Source organism: Mytilus galloprovincialis, chromosome 10 (genome assembly GCF_965363235.1).
Source record: "Mytilus galloprovincialis chromosome 10, xbMytGall1.hap1.1, whole genome shotgun sequence".
Lineage (NCBI taxonomy): Eukaryota > Metazoa > Mollusca > Bivalvia > Mytilida > Mytilidae > Mytilus > Mytilus galloprovincialis.
The window spans coordinates 68842035-68866304 of NC_134847.1; the positions used below are offsets into that span (position 1 = coordinate 68842035).

Here is a 24270-nt window from a genome sequence, read left to right on the forward strand (position 1 = left end):
TGTGACGTCAAGATCCGACGATAGAGACGTTACATGTGAAAACAGCGATACACATATTTTCAAGGTGTCCGCCCTTTGAAGAGATTGCACATATTGTAAGTTTTCCTACCAAATGTCAGTGCTTCTCTTCTCTTCGAGGACTACGGCTTGCTTCACAAATTAAAACCAACCGCCACAAAATCCCAGAAAAAATGATGAACGTTAGGTTAAACAATCAATCAATCAATCAATGTATGTATAACTCATTTTTGTGTTGTTGCATCATTTTTTCTGTGTATCTTTACAATTAACGAATGAAACTACAAATACCATAATTATTTTCGGTAGACGTCATCAGGGATGTGTCTGTTGAAGAAGCTTCCTGCCAATAAAATCTCTGTGTTGTCTTCATATCTGATACTTGGGTTTCTAAACTGGTACTATCTGGCTGTAATGTTGACTGATAATGATCAGATACTTCTGATGGCGCGAACTTTGCATCAGAAGACATGGCTGTTGCATGTTTTGTTTCAATCAGAGAATTTGCTTCAATAATTATTGAGGAATCCGTAGTATATAAAGGTACATTTGTGGTTCTTACATTCGAAGACTCCGTTGAACTAAAAGCAAAGGCTGAAGATGTTGGTTTTACAGTAGTGTCCATTGTATTCCAGCTGTCTGCTACTGATGATTTACTGTTGTCATAATTTAGTTTTTTCCAATTATCATCAGAGGAAGTTGACTTAAAAGTCTCAGAATTTGAAATTTTTGTAGTGTCTATTGATCCAAATTAAATGATGAGGACAATGTCTTTACAGTTGTCTCCATGTTGTACCAATTCTCGTTAAAGGAAGACGGACTGCTTGTTGTTTTGGTTGCATCGACATCAATTTTCGAAGAGATCGAAGCTAAAACTGTGTCCAGTTCATTTGGGATATCCGAAGTAGAATACAAATCATGAGTCAAATATGAAGAAGTCAAAATTGTGGTTTTATCATATTCATTCCGATAAATCCATTCCGAAGATGACTGTACTATAATCTCCATTGTATTCCAGATTTCTAAATCAGATGTCAAACTGTCCGCAAGATCACCTATACTCATGTCAGTGTCTTTGGAGGATAAACTTATATCCATGTGTACTTTATCCCAATTTTCAGATGATGATAGACTATCTGTTTTATGTGATTCAAATAATGAGGAGGATGGATAAATAGAAGTTTCAAGTTTATCCAAATTATCAGATAATGTCACGTGGTATTTGGATGATGACATATGAACTGTGGTTGGTGTCATACTAGAATCTTTTGCTGTTTCTATAAGGACGATAAGTTGGTAAATACATGAAATAACATAACACTTTATTCGTATATTTATAACATTATTACGTATTTTTTAAGAAAGCACCATGCATTGGCGACAGAAGTAAGAAAGAAATATAATATATAAAAATCAAACAATACAATTACTAAACATAAATACTTAACAATTAATTGTTTTCATTGCAAAACTGTCCCATTGTCAGCCATACTATATGTCCTTATTGTAATAGGATATTTAATTAAAAAATCATAAACATCATACTTGTCATACTCTTCGGAAAAAAAGCGAACACAAAAGAAACGCCATATAAAAAATATTACTAGAGGCCGTTTATAAGACCTGAAGAATTACCACAAAATAAATATTCAAATTACGTACACTTTAACAATATATTTAATACAAACTTGCTATAAGAGTTCGAGTTCTTCAGATCTAATTCTGTGAAAGCATGAACATTAGGCATTTTCAAATAACTACTTTAATATCATCAATAATAAGTATTTATTCTACTTGAAAGTCTTGAAAAACTATTATACCTTGAATTTAAGGATATTCGTTGATTATACTTGATTTTCAAATGTTCGTTATAGCATTAGTTGAATCGATATTGTACCATTTAAATTTGATCATCTAACTCCTACGTTACTTTTCATCATAAAATTGAGAAACGATATTTGATAACTTTATTGCATATAGTTTGAACAGCCAATTGGGAAAATTGTATACACTCCATGTTATCTTCAGAGTTTTTCAAAGAAATAGAGATAATTATACGAAGTTAAATGTATGATAAATCGAGATACAATAATTGAATACAAAATTGTCAATAGCTTGATTCCCCAAAACAAGGACTGAGACCTCTTTTTTTCTGCTCGTTTTCTGTATGTGTTACATTTTAACGTTGCGTCGTTTGTTTTCTCTTAATTTTGAGTGTAAATTCACATTGCGATAAGACGTGTCACGGTACTTGTCTATCCCAAATTCATGTATTTGGTTTTGATGTTATATTTGTTTTTCTCGTGGGATTTTGTCTGATGCTTGGTCCGTTTCTGTGTGTGTTACATTGTAGTGTTGTGTCGTTTTTCTCCTCTTATATTTAATGCGTTTCCCTCAGTTTTAGTTTGTTACCCCGATTTAGTTTTTTGTCCATGGATTTATGAGTTTTAACAGCGTTATACTACTGTTGCCTTTGTGTAGTATATTTATTTAAGCACAAATATATATATATATACATATGACTCTTTAAACTAAATTTTGTGTTTCTTCGTTTTTTCTTTCTATAATTTATTTGACTTTTAATTTTATTTTCAAGCCAAAAGTTTTTATATGTAAAGTTCCTTTTCGAATTAGTTTGTTTTTCTTTAAAAAAAAATCAAATGGTAGTTAAACTTTAATGAGACACCGACAAACACAATTGTTGACAGCAATGTACATATATTCCAAGATATATATTCCAAATGGATTAATTTGAGAAAATTATGTCGTAATTATGGAATTTTTTATTTTTCTTTTATCTGAAAACACACAAAGCATTGTGATACATAAATAATTTATAATACTTGTATGATAATATCTAAATTTATCAATAACAGTCTAAAAGTAAGTAATGCTTATTTTATGTTTAAATGTATGATAATTATCTTCTAAATCATACTTTGGAATAGACTTTCATAAAATGGTATGTAAACTTATGTAAAACAATATACAAGTACCAACCTAAACAAAATCTGCCACACATTCCTTTCTGTCTAAGATACATTATGTTTTTAGTTCCACATTTCATAGTTGGTATGCTCCAGGTGTAAGCACAATCGGACGCATAACCTACTTCACATGCTCTGAGATATACCAAATTTGTGTCATCTGTCTGTTCTATTGTTTCTATTATGTAAAAATATAAAACAACACGTTTAATAATTTATTGCGTCCGAAGCGCTTTTCTGGATTTACCTTCATCAGGAACGCTCAAAGCCAAACATTTGAAATCCGAAGATGTATAAGTACCGAAAATCGTTGAAGAGCTATATGTTAAAAATACCTAAAATAAATAGCCAAATTCATCTAAAGCCAACTTTGCCTGAGGGAGTTGAAACCTTAGTTTCATACTAATGTAAAATATTCAAATCATTTGTAAATTTTTCCATTCCCTTCATGTTACACGCTTAGATGAAATAGCTTCCAAAAAATCTTTTGTTTTAAAAAAACTTTATGGAATTTATCAAGGCATTAAAATGTAAGCTATTTACTTTAACATTTAATTCGTTTGATAAATATCGTGTGTTGTTGCCAATCGTAGTTTTACTTTTTAAAGTGACATCTTCGAAAAGTTTAAGGAATAGACAATCCTGCTTCGTTTTATTAGATATATATTTCTAAAATCGTAGTTTGAATCAAAAATGTTATGTTCTGTTAACTTACGGCTACAATAAAGAGATATCATACATTGACCCACGGATATTCGTTTGTTATCAAATATTCATATTTTCTATAGAATAAAAATCGCGTACGTTATAAAGATAGAGGAGTTTAATATTCAACTCTGTTTACCAGAATAAAAAAGGGCCAGACAAAAGAGAGAAACAAATTGATGAAAAAATAATGTCTTGAAATGAAAAAAGAAAAATAACATAGCATCTCCCTTTCATAATCTGGGATGAAACAATAAATTACCCCCAAAGTGTCTTGTATTTTTAATACACCGTCACAATTCATTTGTCTTGTTTAATGCAGTTACAGATATATGTTTATTGTAACTAGATATTCACTTTTACAGACTATATTTGGATAAAAAAAGTGATTTACATTTTAGATGATAAATTAGCAGAAAGGCGTTTTAAAATCTAAAATTGAAAATAGAAGTGGTATGCATAAAAAAAATGTAATATTTAGTGTTTTTGGTAAAACATGATGAAAATCATACTTATCATTGAACAAAAAATATTATTTTTGGACTGTATAAATAGTCATAAAATGCATATCTGAAGGTTTTCATATCTTATAACGCACTTCGGGGTGTCAGGATTGCATTGTCTATAACCTAATTATTTAGAGATGTACATTCTAGTTTTACGCACCATATGCATATTTCGAAAACATGTTTTCTTTAAATGAATCTTGAAACCAGACATTTGAAATCAAATGAAAAGACACAATTTGATGCAAATGCAGCGTATGAACATATCTTTAACAGTAGAATAAAAATGGTAATGAATATATAAAATGAAATAAAAACATTGTTTCATGAGAGATAATGTAAAACAACCTCTCTAGAAAGTTTGGCAAAATGCATTGTTTATTCGACAATTCTCACCATTAATCCAAATTGGATATTGCGTTCCACACTGGCCGGACGATGCCCGACTTGTTGCCAAGTTATAACCATCTTCAAAATAATACCACCCTCCTGACCAAAATGAATCACAATTGGGTGACTCATCGTAGAAGTCTAGATGTCTTGTAGAGTCATAGTCTATAACGCTGTAGTTAGAGCAAGGATCATTTGTGTACTCTGTAAAACAAAACAAAACAAGACGACATGTATGTATTACTATTATACTGAACACCGATGTATTTATGGTACTTTATCTTGTGTTTATAGTTTTAAGCAGATGAAACTCATCGTCAAAACAAAGAAGTAATTACAGGGCAATGTACCAATCATGATTTACCTGATGAACCAATGTAGGTAAAATATGTTTTCGTAAAGCGCGATTCACAGCTTAAATGATTAAGACAAATATAACAAGTGAAAGTGTGAGCTTCTGCTAACTGATGAGCCCCGCCCAAATATTTTCGGTTTACCGGAAGTTCTAATGAAATGAATCTGAAAACAAATCACACGGTGTAACTGACTTGTATAAAACCTGAAACCAAATTTCAGAAATCCTCGTATTGTTATTCCTGTGAAAGATGTGACGAAAATTTTCAACTTGGCTATCGTATGTAAAATGATACAAGTGTTCGGTAAACATGAAATTGTTGAGTGATGAACCTGAAAACGCATCACAAGGTATAACTGACTTATATTAACCATGAAACCAAATTTCAGAAATCCTTATGATGGAATTCCTGGTGAAAATGCGACAAAAACAATCCACCGGATGGACGGACGGATTGATTGAATGACGAACAGACAGAAGTATAACAGTATAGCCAACTTTGTTGAAAGCGGGGGTATAATGATAACTGTTTGTGTTTCGATGTACAAATGGCAGTTATTATACTATTATACTAGCGGTTGTTACCTCTCTATATGATATATCAAAATATATAAAAATGAGTATTTATTCAAATATTTGTGTATGCCATTTTCGTTTCTTATTTTCCTAAACATATATAGATATATATCAATGAGATTAATTTTAAATATTATAATATGTCCATTAAAACATATTTAATCTGTTGTCGCTACAGGTGAATAGAAGATCGGCAATTGTAAATTCGTTTTAACAATTAAAATTTCTATAAGAATAGTGTTTATATGGTCTGCTTACCCATACAATATTTCCCACAGCTATGTATGTCATAATATGTAGGTTTCAGTTCTGCAACATTGAATCCGTCACAATGCATTACATTCATACTCCAACTGTTTTCACATTCGGTATCATTTCCTACCATGCATGCTGTCAGAGAGGCAATTTCACCATAAGAAGTCGGATACAAACCTAATAAGGAACAAATTTGAATATGAAAATTCTCAAGTAATTTATTCATTTACAAGAATGAATGTATTTAAAATTGTCATTAAAAGCCTTGATTACATTATATTTGGTATTGATTAATTCAAATTTATTTGATTCTGATAAAATCGTTACCATTAAAACATTTCTTTTTCAAATAACCTTCAAATATGTCATAAGGGAATAATGATTATTCACCATCTAGCCAGATAGGGGAAGATGAACCACACTGTCCTTGCTTGGGAGGATGTGTTGGTATGCTCTCGTTTCCACTAAATCTGTACCATGCTTTCGTGTAGATCTCCCAGTCGTAACAGTCTTCATACGCTCCATTTTGCAGTGTATAGTTGACAGATCTTTCAAAATTACTCGTAATTATATTATGCCAATGACAAGGCATATCCCACACATACGATGGGTCAGATGAATTTCTTGATTCTACAAGCATAAAAAATCTTCATTTTATTCAACTCCCTCTTCGGACTGATATAACAGCTATACATAGACGAAAGCCTAAAACTATCCATTTATATGTTTTCAATTTTCTCGAAAAAAAGTTTTAAAAGGCCAATGAAGTACGAAATTGAACAGGATAGGACCAAAACACTCTAAAAGTTTAGAATCAACTTGTTTTCCTGATGCTTTCTCGAATGATGAACATATGTCAATGAAAAACTAACAAACACATTAAGTGACTGCAATATACATATATTTAGTCAGTGATACAGATATATTTATATCTCTGAACATTTTGACAAAATCATGCTATACTTATGGACTGAAAACAAGCTGATTCTTATGTACTTGCAGAAACATTAACGAATCTACAATATACCTACTTTTAGTTATGAAATTTTCATTAAATGATATTTAAACATATGTAAAATGATATGTAAATGCCAACCTAAACAGAATCTACCACACATTCCTTTCTGTCTAAGATACATAACGTTTTTATTTCCACATTTCATAGTTGGTATGCTCCAGGTGTATGCACAATCGGACCAATTATCTCCTTGACATGCTCTCATATATACCAGATCTGTGTCATATGTCTGTTCAATGGTTTCTGTTATATAAATAAATAACAAAATAATCTGTCAAATGTTACATTATATTTTTGTACACGCTAAGATTTCGAAATAACTTTGCTGGTAATAATTCTCAGATATAGATTCTTGTTTTATGCACCATATATACGTTTAGAAAAGTAATTTCTTCAAAATAGAATTGAAACAAAATATTTGAAATCAAATTTTAAGAGACATTTTAAACAAAAATAAAAACAGAAAATTAGTTTAAATTTCATTGCCTTCAACAGTAGAATAGAAAATAAATGAATAATATGAGCTGACGATATTAAACGAATTCTCAAAAAAGTTCAGTTTATTGATATATTTTATGTGCTAATTCTCACCATTAATCCATATTGGATAATGCGAGCCACACTGGCCGGACAATGGCGGAATGGTTAACAAATTATAACCACCTTCAAAATAATACCACCCTCCTGACCAAAAGGAATCACAGTTATACATGTACATGTTTGACTGATTGTAGTAGTCTTGGTGTCTTGTGGAGTCATAGTCTATAACGCTGTAGTTAGAGCAAGGATCACTTGTGTATTCTACAAAACAAACAAGCCAAGTCTGTATGCATGTATTAATATCATAATGAACCCCGAAATATTTAGATCGTGTCCATGTGTACTTCATTTTATTATCCAAACATAACAAATTTTAATGTTGCCTATTGACAAGACAAAATCAAAATAAAAAAATACCAGAGAGAAGAAATAAAATTTAAGATTCAACCTTTAAGTTAACGAATTGACTTCAATTAATGAATTTCTTTTTTCTTTTCCATTAGCGTTCTTCAACAGCTTATAAATATAATTTACTGCATTTCGATAAATAAAGAGCAGGTTACTATATATCTCTCTTTCTCTCTTATAAAAGTGTATTGAATTTAACTATAACTTCACATGATTTGTGACTTCTGCACGGTGTGTCTACTTTTTGTCTATTTTCTCTATGAACCTGTAAAGCTTAAATACTGTTCATGCATATCATTATTTACATTTCTTATATTTTGACAAAACTTCAAATAGATGAATAGTTGTGTTTTATAACTTGACATTGCTGACAATAATAAAAGTAATCTTCCATTTTGAAGAACTCATATTTTTCTAATGGACACATACATAAATAATTTTTTTAGCGTTGGGGTTTCACGACAGTCTCCTAAAAATCTTTTAAAAAACCAAATTCCACATTTTTCGTAATTTCCAGTCAAATTATTGATAACAGATAAGTATTTAAACATATTATTGCAGCTAAATTATCCACAAATATTTATTGAAAGATATATGTTAGTTTATTTGTTCATGTCATTATCATTTTATATTTTCGTAAATCATATAGATATAAATATTATTATTAAAAGTATGTAAATAATATAAATTTTAAAAACCCGTTGTCCCTACAGCTTAATTGGATGGTCGGCAATTGAAATTTGTTGTACAAATTTTGATTTATACCAGAATAGTGTTTACAGTTATCTGCTTACCCATACAATATTTGGCACAGCTATTCATGTCATAATATGTTGGTTTCAGTTTTGCAACATTGTATCCATCACAATGCATTACAGTCACATTCCAACTGTTTTTACAATCGGTATCATTGCCTACCACGCATGCTGTTAGGGAGGCCATCCCACCATAAGTTGACGGATACAAACCTGATAAGTATACAAAAATACATATTCAAATTGGCAATTACGTTTTATATTTAGATGAATGAATATATTTTCAAAAGTCGTTACAGGAGTTGATAGCCTTATATTTTGGTATTCATTAATATCGATTTGTTCGATTCTTATAAAATAGTTCACATGAAAACATTTCTTTGTCAAACACAAACAATTTATATTTGTCATAAGGGTATAATTTATTATTAACCATTCAGCCAGATAGGAGAAGATGAACCACACTGTCCTTGCTTAGGAGGATGCGTTGGTATGCTCTCGTTTCCACTAAATTTGTACCATGCTTCAGTATGGATCTCCCAGTCGTAACAGTCTTCGTATTCACCACTTTGCATTGCATAACTGACAGATCTTTCAAAATTACTTGTAATTATATTGTGCCAATGACAAGGTTCATCCCATACATACGATGGAGTGGACGAAACATCGTAGGAATTTTTCGAATCTACAAACAAAAGAGAAACAAAAACCTATTTTAATTGAATTACTTGTTTGTGTTGATATAGTTCCAATATATATTGGTAAATATAGATGACTCATATGCCTGGCAGTTTGTGAGGTTCATGTTCCTTTCTATATTGGACTGGACTTTTAGTTGTATTTTCAAGAAGTAAATACGTAAAACATACTTTAAAACAACGAGCTTATTCTGACTGTTTTAGATGCATATTTTGCTTTCAAATTATTTGGTTTTCCAAATATTATCTCAAATGCTGGTGCAACGTCAATGAAACACGGACAAACACATTGGTTGAAAGCAATGAATATATATTCAGTCAGTGATACAGGTACAAGTTGTTGGAATGATTTAAGAACATTATCTTGTAGTTAAGGACTGAAATACATGCTGCTGTTTATCTACGGATTCGACTTTCCACATTTTCAGAATCATTAAAGAATCAACAAAATACCTTCTTTTAGTTGTGAAATTGTATCTTAATAAAAATTTAACACATGTAAATTAGTATATGAATACCAACCTAAACAAAATCTGCCACACATTCCTTTCTGTCTAAGATACATTATGTTTTTAGTTCCACATTTCATAGTGGGTATGCTCCAGGTGTAGGCACAATCGGACCCATATTCTACTTCACATGCTCTGAGATATACCAGATTTGTGTCATCTGTCTGTTCAATTGTTTCTGTTATATAAAATATTTTCACATAATTTGTCCATTGTTACATTATCTTCATATTACACGCCTAAATGAAACAGCTTCCAAAATAACTTTATCCTTATATACCTGTATTGAGTCATAATCTTTTAGAACGATTGGTCTGTCTTTTTTAAGAAATCAACACGAACGATACCAATTTCCAATGAGATTTATAATATGAACTGTGTAAGGTCATTTTTTCCAGGATTACAATTCAAACTATGAATCATTTAATCATTTAAATCGTTTGATATAAATCGCATGTTGAAGTCAACTAGTGATTTGCCATTTAATTATCCGTCTTGGACAGGTTTAAGGCAGATACAATTCCTTCCATCTCCTATTTAATTGAAATACTAAAAATCGTGCAAATAATGTGAAATTATGTTTGTTAATTGCTACAATAAAGGGAAATCATACATTGACTCTTGAATTTTCGTTTTTCACGTCAGATTACACATATTGTATTACGATATCGTGCTCTTATTGTGCGACGATCAGTTCTTAGCTTTCAATATCTATATTTACCTTTTACTCTTTCAAATGTGCAAATGACCACATATACTCTTATTTTCTATAGAATAACAGTCACAATCGTTATAAAAGTGGGAGAGTGTAATAACTAAATTTTGTTTCCAAGTTAAAATGAAATATTAATTGGCAACTACTAAATATTTCGTAAAATGTTGAAAACTATTATGCTTTTAAAAATCAAAATGTCTTTAAAAAAAAAAAAAACCCAAAGCATCCCCTTTCATAATGATGAAAATATGAAGGAGAAAAATTATCTAGGAAAGAACACGTGTAACAATTTTCTAATAAGTTAAGCAAAATGCATTGTTTATTCGACAATTCTCACCATTAATCCAAATTGGATATTGCGTTCCACACTGGCCGTACGATGCCCGACTTGTTGCCAAGTTATAACCATCTTCAAAATAATACCACCCTCCTGACCAAAATGAATCACAATTGGGTGACTCATCGTAGTAGTCTTGGTGTCTTGTAGAGTCATAGTCTATAACGCTGTAGTTAGAGCAAGGATCATTTGTGTACTCTGTAAAACAAAACAAAACAAGACGACATGTATGTATTACTATTATACTGAACACCGATGTATTTATGGTACTTTATCTTGTGTTTATAGTTTTAAGCAGATGAAACTCATCGTCAAAACAAAAAAGTAATTACAGGGCAATGCACCAATCATGATTTACCTGATGAACCAATGTAGGTAAAATATGTTTTCGTAAAGCGCGATTCACAGCTTAAATGATTAAGACAAATATAACAAGTGAAAGTGTGAGCTTCTGCTAACTGATGAGCCCCGCCCAAATATTTTCGGTTTACCGGAAGTTCTAATGAAATGAATCTGAAAACAAATCACACGGTGTAACTGACTTGTATAAAACCTGAAACCAAATTTCAGAAATCCTCGTATTGTTATTCCTGTGAAAGATGTGACGAAAATTTTCAACTTGGCTATCGTATGTAAAATGATACAAGTGTTCGGTAAACATGAAATTGTTAAGTGATGAACCTGAAAACGCATCACAAGGTATAACTGACTTATATTAACCATGAAACCAAATATCAGAAATCCTTATGATGGAATTCCTGGTGAAAATGCGACAAAAACAATCCACCGGATGGACGGACGGATTGATTGAATGACGAACAGACAGAAGTATAACAGTATAGCCAACTTTTTTGAAAGCGGGGGTATAATGATAACTGTTTGTGTTTCGATGTACAAATGGCAGTTATTATACTATTATACTAGCGGTTGTTACCTCTCCATATAATATATCAAAATATATAAAAATGAGTATTTATTCAAATATTTGTGTATGCCATTTTCATTTCTTATTTTCCTAAACACATATAGATATATATCAATGAGATTAATTTTAAATATTATAATATGTCCATTAAAACATATTTAATCTGTTGTCGCTACAGGTGAATTGAAGATCGGCAATTGTAAATTCGTTTTAACAATTAAAATTTCTATAATAATAGTGTTTATATGGTCTGCTTACCCATACAATATTTCCCACAGCTATGCATGTCATAATATGTAGGTTTCAGTTCTGCAACATTGAATCCATCACAATGCATTACATTCATACTCCAACTGTTTTCACATTCGGTATCATTTCCTACCATGCATGCTGTCAGAGAGGCAATTTCACCATAAGTAGTCGGATACAAACCTAATAAGGAACAAATTTGAATATGAAAATTCCCAAGTAATTTATTCATTTACAAGAATGAATGTATTTAAAATTGTCATTAAAAGCCTTGATTACATTATATTTGGTATTAATTAATTCAAATTTATTTGATTCTGATAAAATCGTTACCATTAAAACATTTCTTTTTCAAATAACCTTCAAATATGTCATAAGGGAATAATGATTATTCACCATCTAGCCAGATAGGGGAAGATGAACCACACTGTCCTTGCTTGGGAGGATGTGTTGGTATGCTCTCGTTTCCACTAAATCTGTACCATGCTTTCGTGTGGATCTCCCAGTCGTAACAGTCTTCATACTCTCCACTTTGCAGTGTATAATTGACAGATCTTTCAAAATTACTCGTAACTATATTATGCCAATGACAAGGCATATCCCACACATACGATGGGTCAGATGAATTTCTTGATTCTACAAGCATAAAAAATCTTCATTTTATTCAACTCCCTCTTCGGACTGATATAACAGCTGTACATAGACGAAAGCCTAAAACTATCCATTTATATGTTTTCAATTTTCTCGAAAAAAAAGTTTTAAAATGCCAATGAAGTACGAAATTGAACAGGATAGGACCAAAACACTCTAAAAGTTTAGAATCAACTTGTTTTCCTGATGCTTTCTCGAATGATGAACATATGTCAATGAAAAACTAACAAACACATTAAGTGACTGCAATATACATATATTTAGTCAGTGATACAGATATATTTATATCTTTGAACATTTTGACAAAATCATGCTATACTTATGGACTGAAAACAAGCTGATTATTATGTACTTGCAGAATCATTAACGAATCTACAATATACCTACTTTTAGGTATGAAATTTTCATTAAATGATATTTAAACATATGTAAAATGATATGTAAATGCCAACCTAAACAGAATCTACCACACATTCCTTTCTGTCTAAGATACATAACGTTTTTATTTCCACATTTCATAGTTGGTATGCTCCAGGTGTATGCACAATCGGACCAATTATCTCCTTGACATGCTCTCATATATACCAGATCTGTGTCATATGTCTGTTCAATGGTTTCTGTTATATAAAAGAAATATCAAACCAATCTGTCAAATGTTACATTATATTTTTGTACACGCTAAGATTTCGAAATAACTTTGCTGGTAATAATTCTCAGATATAGATTATTGTTTTATGCACCATATATACGTTTAGAAAAGTAATTTCTTCAAAATAGAATCGAAACAAAATATTTGAAATCAAATTTTAAGAGACATTTTAAACAAAAATAAAAACAGAAAATTAGTTTATGAATATAATTGTCTACAACAGTAGAATAGAAAATAAATGAATAATATGAGCTGACGATATTAAACAAATTCTCAAAAAAGTTCAGTTTATTGATATATTTTATGTGCTAATTCTCACCATTAATCCATATTGGATAATGCGAGCCACACTGGCCGGACAATGGCGGAATGGTTAACAAATTATAACCACCTTCAAAATAATACCACCCTCCTGACCAAAAGGAATCACAGTTATACATGTACATGTTTGACTGATTGTAGTAGTCTTGGTGTCTTGTGGAGTCATAGTCTATAACGCTGTAGTTAGAGCAAGGATCACTTGTGTATTCTACAAAACAAACAAGCCAAGTCTGTATGCATGTATTAATATCATAATGAACCCCGAAATATTTAGATCGTGTCCATGTGTACTTCATTTTATTATCCAAACATAACAAATTTTAATGTTGCCTATTGACAAGACAAAATCAAAATAAAAAAATACCAGAGAGAAGAAATAAAATTTAAGATTCAACCTTTAAGTTAACGAATTGACTTCAATTAATGAATTTCTTTTTTCTTTTCCATTAGCGTTCTTCAACAGCTTATAAATATAATTTACTGCATTTCGATAAATAAAGAGCAGGTTACTATATATCTCTCTTTCTCTCTTATAAAAGTGTACTGAATTTAACTATAACTTCACATGATTTGTGACTTCTGCACGGTGTGTCTACTTTTTGTCTATTTTCTCTATGAACCTGTAAAGCTTAAATACTGTTCATGCATATCATTATTTACATTTCTTATATTTTGACAAAAATTCAAATAGATGAATAGTTGTGTTTTATAACTTGACATTGCTGACAATAATAAAAGTAATTTTCCATTTTGAAGAACTCAAATTTTTCTAATGGACACATACATAAATAATTTTTTGAGCGTTGGGGTTTCGCGACAGTCTCCTAAAAATCTTTTAAAAAACCAAAATCCATATTTTTCGTAATTTCCAGTCAGATTATTGATAACAGATAAGTATTTTAACATATTATTGCAGCTAAATTATCCACAAATATTTATTGAAAGATATATGTTAGTTTATTTGTTCATGTCATTATCATTTTATATTTTCGTAAATTATATAGATATAAATATTATTATTAAAAGTATGTAAATAATATAAATTTTAAAAACCCGTTGTCCCTACAGCTTAATTGGATGGTCGGCAATTGAAATTTGTTGTACAAATTTTGATTTATACCAGAATAGTGTTTACAGTTATCTGCTTACCCATACAATATTTGGCACAACTATTCATGTCATAATATGTTGGTTTCAGTTTTGCAACATTGTATCCATCACAATGCATTACAGTCACATTCCAACTGTTTTTACAATCGGTATCATTGCCTACCACGCATGCTGTTAGGGAGGCCATCCCACCATAAGTTGTCGGATACAAACCTTATAAGTATACAAAAATACATATTCAAATTGGCAATTACGTTTTATATTTAGATGAATGAATATATTTTCAAATGTCGTTACAGGAGTTGATAGCCTTATATTTTGGTATTCATTAATATCGATTTGTTCGATTCTTATAAAATAGTTCACATGAAAACATTTCTTTGTCAAACACAAACAATTTATATTTGTCATAAGGGTATAATTTATTATTAACCATTCAGCCAGATAGGAGAAGATGAACCACACTGTCCTTGCTTAGGAGGATGCGTTGGTATGCTCTCGTTTCCACTAAATTTGTACCATGCTTCAGTATGGATCTCCCAGTCGTAACAGTCTTCGTATTCACCACTTTGCATTGCATAACTGACAGATCTTTCAAAATTACTTGTAATTATATTGTGCCAATGACAAGGTTCATCCCAGACATACGATGGAGTGGACGAAACATCGTAGGAATTTTTCGAATCTACAAACAAAAGAGAAACAAAAACCTATTTTAATTGAATTACTTGTTTGTGTTGATATAGTTCCAATATATATTGGTAAATATAGATGACTCATATGCCTGGCAGTTTGTGAGGTTCATGTTCCTTTCTATATTGGACTGGACTTTTAGTTGTATTTTCAAGAAGTAAATACGTAAAACATATTTTAAAACAACGAGCTTATTCTGACTGTTTTAGATGCATATTTTGCTTTCAAATTATTTGGTTTTCCAAATATTATCTCAAATGCTGGTGCAACGTCAATGACACACGGACAAACACATTGGTTGAAAGCAATGAACATATATTCAGTCAGTGATACAGGTACAAGTTGTTGGAATGATTTAAGAACATTATCTTGTAGTTAAGGACTGAAAAACATGCTGCTGTTTATCTACGGATTCGACTTTCCACATTTTCAGAATCATTAAAGAATCAACAAAATACCTTCTTTTAGTTGTGAAATTGTATCTTAATAATAATTAAACACATTTAAATTAGTATATGAATACCAACCTAAACAAAATCTGCCACACATTCCTTTCTGTCTAAGATACATTATGTTTTTAGTTCCACATTTCATAGTGGGTATGCTCCAGGTGTAGGCACAATCGGACCCATATTCTACTTCACATGCTCTGAGATATACCAGATTTGTGTCATCTGTCTGTTCAATTGTTTCTGTTATATAAAATATTTTCACATAATTTGTCCATTGTTACATTATCTTCATGTAACACGCCTAAATGAAACAGCTTCCAAAATAACTTTATCCTTATATACCTGTATTGAGTCATAATCTTTTAGAACGATTGGTCTGTCTTTTTTAAGAAATCAACACGAACGATACCAATTTCCAATGAGATTTATAATATGAACTGTGTAAGGTCATTTTTTCCAGGATTACAATTCAAACTATGAATCATTTAATCATTTAAATCGTTTGATATAAATCGCATGTTGAAGTCAACTAGTGATTTGCCATTTAATTATCCGTCTTGGACAGGTTTAAGGCAGATACAATTCCTTCCATCTCCTATTTAATTGAAATACTAAAAATCGTGCAAATAATGTGAAATTATGTTTGTTAATTGCTACAATAAAGGGAAATCATACATTGACTCTTGAATTTTCGTTTTTCACGTCAGATTACACATATTGTATTACGATATCGTGCTCTTATTGTGCGACGATCAGTTCTTAGCTTTCAATATCTATATTTACCTTTTACTCTTTCAAATGTGCAAATGACCACATATACTCTTATTTTCTATAGAATAACAGTCACAATCGTTATAAAAGTGGGAGAGTGTAATAACTAAATTTTGTTTCCAAGTTAAAATGAAATATTAATTGGCAACTACTAAATATTTCGTAAAATGTTGAAAACTATTATGCTTTTAAAAATCAAAATGTCTTTTAAAAAGAAAAAAAACAACAAAGCATCCCCTTTAATAATGATGAAAATATGAAGGAGAAAAATTATCTAGGAAAGAACACGTGTAACAACTTTCTAATAAGTGAAGCAAAATGCATTGTTTATTCGACAATTCTCACCATTAATCCAAATTGGATATTGCGTTCCACACTGGCCGGACGATGCCCGACTTGTTGCCAAGTTATAACCATCTTCAAAATAATACCACCCTCCTGACCAAAATGAATCACAATTGGGTAAATAATCGTAGTAGTCTTGGTGTCTTGTAGAGTCATAGTCTATAACGCTGTAGTTAGAGCAAGGATCATTTGTGTACTCTGTAAAACAAAACAAAACAAAACGACATGTATGTATTACTATTATACTGAACACCGATGTATTTATGGTACTTTATATTGTGTTTATAGTTTTAAGCAGATGAAACTCATCGTCAAAACAAAAAAGTAATTACAGGTCAATGTACCAATCATGATTTACCTGATGAACCAATGTAGGTAAAATATGTTTTCGTAAAGCGCGATTCACAGCTTAAATGATTAAGACGAATATAACAAGTGAAAGTGTGAGCTTCTGCTAACTGATGAGCCCCGCCCAAATATTTTCGGTTAACCGGAAGTTCTAAAGAAATGAATCTGAAAACGAATCACACGGTGTAACTGTCTTGTATAAAACCTGAAACCAAATTTCAGAAATCCTCGTATTGTTATTCCTGTGAAAGATGTGACGAAAATTTTCTTCAACTTGGCTATCATATGTAAAATGATACAAGTGTTCGGTAAACATGAAATTGTTGAGTGATGAACCTGAAAACGCATCACAAGGTATAACTGACTTATATTAACCATGAAACCAAATATCAGAAATCCTTATGATGGAATTCCTGGTGAAAATGCGACAAAAACAATCCACCGGATGGACGGACGGATTGTTTGAATGACGAACAGACAGAAGTATAACAGTATAGCCAACTTTTTTGAAAGCGGGGGTATAATGATAACTGTTTGTGTTTCGATGTACAAATGGCAGTAATTATACTATTATACTAGCGGTTGTTACCTCTCTATATAATATATTAAAATATATAAAAATGAGTATTTATTCAAATATTTGTGTATGCCATTTTTTATTTCTTATTTTCCTAAACACATATAGATATATATCAATGAGATTAATTTTAAATATTATAATAGGTCCATTAAAACATATTTAATCTGTTGTCGCTACAGGTGAATTGAAGATCGCCAATTGTAAATTCGTTTTAACAATTAAAATTTCTATAAGAATAGTGTTTATATGGTCTGCTTACCCATACAATATTTCCCACAGCTATGTATGTCATAATATGTAGGTTTCAGTTCTGCAACATTGAATCCATCACAATGCATTACATTCATACTCCAACTGTTTTCACATTCGGTATCATTTCCTACCATGCATGCTGTCAGAGAGGCAATTTCACCATAAGTAGTCAGATACAAACCTAATAAGGAACAAATTTGAATATGAAAATTCCCAAGTAATTTATTCATTTACAAGAATGAATGTATTTAAAATTGTCATTAAAAGCCTTGATTACATTATATTTGGTATTGATTAATTCAAATTTATTTGATTCTGATAAAATCGTTACCATTAAAACATTTCTTTTTCAAATAACCTTCAAATATGTCATAAGGGAATAATGATTATTCACCATCTAGCCAGATAGGGGAAGATGAACCACACTGTCCTTGCTTGGGAGGATGTGTTGGTATGCTCTCGTTTCCACTAAATCTGTACCATGCTTTCGTGTGGATCTCCCAGTCGTAACAGTCTTCATACTCTCCACTTTGCAGTGTATAATTGACAGATCTTTCAAAATTACTCGTAATTATATTATGCCAATGACAAGGCATATCCCACACATACGATGGGTCAGATGAATTTCTTGATTCTACAAGCATAAAAAACCTCCATTTTATTCAACTCCCTCTTTGGACTGATATAACAGCTATACATAGACGAAAGCCTAAAACTATCCATTTATATGTTTTCAATTTTCTCGAATAAAAAAACTTTCAAAGGCCAATGAAGTACGAAATTGAACAGGATAGGACCAAAACACTCTAAAAGTTTAGAATCAACTTGTTTTCCTGATGCTTTCTCGAATGATGAACATATGTCAATGAAAAACTAACAAACACATTAAGTGACTGCAATATAGTCTATTTAGGCAGTGATACAGATATATTTATATCTTTGAACATTTTGACAAAATCATGCTATACTTATGGACTGAAAACAAGCTGATTCTTATGTACTTTCAGAATCATTAACGAATCTACAATATACCTACTTTAAGTTGTGAAATTTTCATTAAATGATATTTAAACTTTTGTTAAATGATATGTAAATGCCAACCTAAACAGAATCTACCACACATTCCTTTCTGTCTTAGATACATAACGTTTTTATTTCCACATTTCATAGTTGGTATGCTCCAGGTGTAAGCACAATCGGACCAATTATCTCCTTCACATGCTCTCAGATATACAAGATCTGTGTCGTATGTCTGTTCAATGGTTTCTGTTATATAAAAGAAATATCTAAATAATCATTCAAATGTTACATTATATTTTTGTTCACGCTTAGATTTCGAAATAACTTTGCTGGTAATAATTCTCAGATATACATTCTTGTTTTATGCACCATATATACGTTTAGTTTTTTCAAAATAGAATCAAAACCAAATATTTGAAATCAAATTTTAAGAGACAATTTCAACAAAAAAACCAGAAAATCAGTTTATGAATATAATTATCTACAACAAAGAATGGAAAAGGAAGTAAATGACTAATATGAGCTGAAATGAATCGATTTGGGTAAAACAAACTCTCAAAAAAGTTCAGTTTTCATGTTTTAATTCTCACCATTAATCCAAATTGGATAGTGCGAGCCACACTGGCCGGACAATGGCGGAATTGTTAACAAGCTATAACCACCTTCAAAATAATACCACCCTCCTGACCAAAAGGAATCACAGTTATACATGTACATGTAGGACTGATTGTAATAGTCTTGGTGTCTTGTAGAGTCATAGTCTATGACGCTGTAGTTAGAGCAAGGATCATTTGTGTATTCTGTAAAATAAACAACCAAAACAACATAAATTGCTATTAAAATTTGTATAAATACTGTATCATAACAAACCTATCTATCTCCCTTTCTCTCTCTCTAACACATATTATTATTTACATTTCTTGTATTTTGACAAATGGTATAATAGTTTTTGAATACGAAATGAGTTAGTAAAAAGGTAAATTATCAAAATTACCGAACTCCGAGGAAATTCCAAACGAAAAGTCCTTAATCAAATGACATAATCAAAAGTTCAAACATATCAAACAAATGAATACCATCTGTCATATTCCTGACATGGTATAGAAATTTTACTATGACAAAAATGGGTGGGTTTTATAGCTAGCTTAACCAAATTCCATTATTTACAACGATGTGTGAACAAAGATAAGGAGAGGGTTGGGATCCCGCTAACATATTTAACTCCGCCGCATTATGTATGTACACTACATGCTTGTTCCAATTAGGGATCCTGTACTTCGGTGTGTGTCGTTTGTTGCTTTGTTACATATTCGTGTTTTGATTATTTTTTGTAGATATTTTTAGGTCGTTTTCTCGTTGGAATTGTTTCGGGGCTTTTAATAACTCAACTGATTATGCGGTATGGACTTTGTTCGTTATTGAATGCCGTCTGGAGACCTATAGTTGTTAGGCTCTGAATGTCTTTCGTGAAGAGATGTCTCATTGTCAATCATATCACACCTTCTTTTTTGTAAACATAATAGGTAATAATGTCAAAAATAGGGGTACAGCAGTAAACATTGTGTTATAATCTTAATCACTGTAAAAACAAACAAATAAGTAACAAAGAAACACAAAAAGGCCTATAGACAAAGCACATTAGCAACAATAAAGACAATTATATACAGATTTATTATAGCACGATAACACAATGACGGGATGTAAAAGTAATGACCCACGTCAAATAAATATCACCATGAATAATCTTGAATAAAATTTATATTCATAAAGACAAACAAAAGAACACTGTAATATGTTATTTAAATGATAAACAACGTCAGTACCCAGAATCTATACTACAAGACCATGTGTATTATTTGTGAAGTTGATACGGAATATTTATCAACAATCAAAGTAGCAGCTGCAAGCTCTTGATTGCTGAACAAATTGTGAATTACATATCCCATTTGTAGATCAAGTTGGTTAATTGTTACTTAGATGGAAAAATTGATAAATTAAAACTGAAATCGTCTCGCCTTTGTCATAGATTCTGGGACAAATATGACCGCGTTGTTAAAATCGAGGTACAAGTCTAAAAATGAGATAGAGGAAGCCTAGTCTGTCGTTTCTTTAATTTCTAGTTCTCGGAGATATATTAATAGAAACCAATCAGAAAAGTTTGGATTCTAAATAGAGAGATCATCTTTTAATTTTTTTTTAATTGATTTTTGATATTAATTCTGAATGTTAAATAAAATTTGCTGGTCTTTCTGATCTTCTTATTTTGTGTCTGAAGTTTCTCCGACTCCTATGAAACTAAGAAGATTACGACAAAAAGAGGCACACAGTTCGTTCCCAAAGGAATGCCGACAATTTGTTGAAAAAGTCTACCTCCAAATTCATTAAATATGTTGTCAATAAGAATTTCCAGCATACTGATTGTCTGTCCCTCTGTGGAACATGTTTTACCTTTTTGTTCACTATTAACAAAATGTGCCGTACGGTTTTCCAAAGTAATAAACTTATAGCGTTTGCTACCAATTTTATATCGAAAAGCATTGTGAATTATTTCTTTAGACGATATTTTAATTTCACAAACAGTGTTGAAAAATCCAAAGTTTTGATAGAACTAAATTTTAGAAAAAGATCGAGATTTTAAATTATCCAGAAGTTCTTTACCCACATATGGTCAATACCACTACGCGAGTAGACAGTTTCACAGTATTTCTGAAGACCCTCATTCCCTGCGGACAGAATTTTTGTCAATCTAATGGACAATACATAAGTAAAACATGCAGGTAAGCACGGAATGTTGTGAAGTTGAGGTAGCCAATACAAGTAAGGTAAGGAAATGTTGGTAGAATTGATAATTTCAAAATTAAGATCGTCTCGTTTGTAAAGACTTGAATAAGTTGAAAGTAAATTGTTCCGCAGTGCATTACCTACGGAATACTGAGAATCATACTGACCCGATTCTTATACCGCGACCTCTCAAAAGAAACTGACACGGATAAGTCAGCACAAATCATAGAAAAATTGCAACAATGCAAATATTTACCCATACAGTATCTTCCACAGCCTGAGTTGGTGTAATATTGAGGCGATCCATAGTATGCAACATTATATTTCTCACAATGCATTACAGACACATTCCAGCTGTGTTCGCAGTCTGTATCATTTCCGACTACGCAAGCTGTTACTGTTAATACTTCAGCATAACTCGTTGGATATTGTCCTGTTAAAGTATAGAACAAATTAGGCGGATGTGAAAACATAAATACATATTGGAGTAATTGATATAAATGAACTGTTTCAAATTCAAAACGTTGCAACAAATATCTATTGATTGACTAACTGTCGACTTATCATTCAAAGACTAAAAAAAACCACGTTACCATCAAACCATATAGGTGTAGAAGACCCACACTGTCCTGGTTTGGGGGGTTTTGTCAAAACATTCTCATTTCCACTGAATTTATACCATCCTTCTGTGTACATCCCATACATATCGTCACAGAACTCATGTTCTCCATTTTGCAGTGTATACTTCACAGTTCTATCAAATTTACTTTCGATTACAATATGCGTATGACAAGGTTCGTCCCACAACGGCGTTGTTGGTGGCTGTGTTGATGTCCAAGCATTGGTAAGTATGACTATTATTGTAAAAAGAAGAAAATTATTAAATGAAGATACATCTATATCTTTTTATTTAGCATAGTAAATTTAAAATAAAGGCAACAGTACTTAACTGCTTCAAAAACAAAGGTCTACATACATAGAAACAGACTATATGATATTTTGTCTTAAATGTGATAAATTTGTTCTTGATTTTTCAGTAAATTCAGTAATTTGTGATTAATTGTTATGAATTTTGTATCCGGTTGCTCAATCAATATGACAGATAGTGGCGTGCTATTTCTAATATGCTTATGCTCATATTTCTGTATCTTATTTTCTAAACATATACGATTATTTCGGTATTTTTTATTATTTATTTGTTTCCTCTAGTTAATGTTTCATGCTAATCATTTTAGTATCTAGAGCTGAGAATCATATAAAGAAAGATTTTGTATAAATGCCACTGAGACAACTATCCATCAGGGATCCAGGGTCGAAAAGTAAATATCCAGACCCAAACGACGATCAAAACTCATACCCTGTTATATAATGACTAATCGAAATATGAACGAATTGAAGAGCAAACAGCATTTAATGTATGTTTAAAAAATACGAAAACTAAATAAGGTAAGAACCAACAAACGACAACCTTTGAATTATAGGCTCCTGCACTAGGGTAGACTCATAAAGATAAACATGTTAATCTAATTATCTGTGAGCGTTTAATCTCCGTAACGTTATGAATAAGTGTGTTCAATTTTAATTATTCGTTCGTATTTTAGCACCATAAGGACAATAAGAAACAAGCCTTTTTGGTAAAGGCTTTCATGCTATAATGTAAAGATTTTAAAATTAAAATTAATATATTAAAGGAAACATGAGTTCTAAGAACAAATCACTGACCTTGATTACCTTTTATACTTAAATGTAAAACTAGAATATCGTTTTGCATGGAAAGATCCTTATCAAATACAAAGTATATCATAATGACAAGATTCCAGAAAAAAAATAATGGATATGAAAGGAGTTTAGTCATTAACTAAAACTGTTACGTTTATTTTTTAAGTATATAAATATAGATTTTAAAATAAAATAATTTGACTTTTGATGTAACGCGTCTTTTGATTGGCTGAGATTGTTTTGTTTATCAGCTCATAGGCATTATTTGGTCATGTGACTGCGATGTTATCAACAAGGATAATGAGTATAAACGTTTTTTCATGGTTTACACCGACTTAAATGGAATTTAGAATTAAGTTATAATAAATAACTTTCTATTTTTCTGTCTATTCGAAATGACATAGAATATGTGGTGCATTACGCTGGTAATTTAGTGTGCACCACATTTTTGATGTTATTTCTTCCTTCATAGACAGAAAAAATATTACGCTACAAGTCATTGCTTAATTCTTTTAAAATATTTCAAGCAATTATCCACATAACTTCAGTTTACAATATAATCATTAATCATTTTTGCAAATCTATTAAAATTTCTTTCTAGTAGCCACGATAACGATACAAATGTACGTATC

General features: G+C 31.1%; 3 protein-coding genes across 3 annotated transcripts in view; 1 reads left to right on the plus strand and 2 right to left on the minus strand.

The window, feature by feature from the left end:
• The window catches only part of LOC143049563 (von Willebrand factor D and EGF domain-containing protein-like), a 25566-nt gene extending 24793 nt beyond the window's left edge, over positions 1-773 (minus strand). The window contains exon 1 of the mRNA XM_076223166.1: positions 310-773. Coding sequence (XP_076079281.1) covers positions 310-643 — 334 coding nt within the window. The 5' untranslated portion in view covers positions 644-773. The remainder of the gene's footprint in view (positions 1-309) is intronic.
• Positions 1-24270, plus strand: part of LOC143048243 (superoxide dismutase [Mn], mitochondrial-like) — a 368265-nt gene that overhangs the window by 62482 nt on the left and 281513 nt on the right. The gene's annotated exons all lie outside the window — the stretch shown is intronic.
• LOC143048236 (uncharacterized) lies at positions 627-22767 on the minus strand. Its single transcript, XM_076221792.1, has 25 exons — positions 22513-22767; positions 22176-22352; positions 19729-19938; positions 19220-19384; positions 18513-18752; positions 18126-18299; positions 16939-17136; positions 15898-16062; positions 15111-15362; positions 14717-14890; positions 13566-13775; positions 13050-13214; positions 12343-12582; positions 11956-12129; positions 10773-10970; positions 9734-9898; positions 8947-9198; positions 8553-8726; positions 7402-7611; positions 6889-7053; positions 6183-6422; positions 5796-5969; positions 4613-4810; positions 3019-3183; positions 627-1295 (listed from the first exon to the last, which is right to left on the minus strand). The coding sequence occupies exons 1-25, from the start codon at positions 22622-22624 to the stop codon at positions 757-759; spliced, it is 5136 nt and encodes a 1711-aa protein (XP_076077907.1). The 5' UTR covers positions 22625-22767; the 3' UTR covers positions 627-756.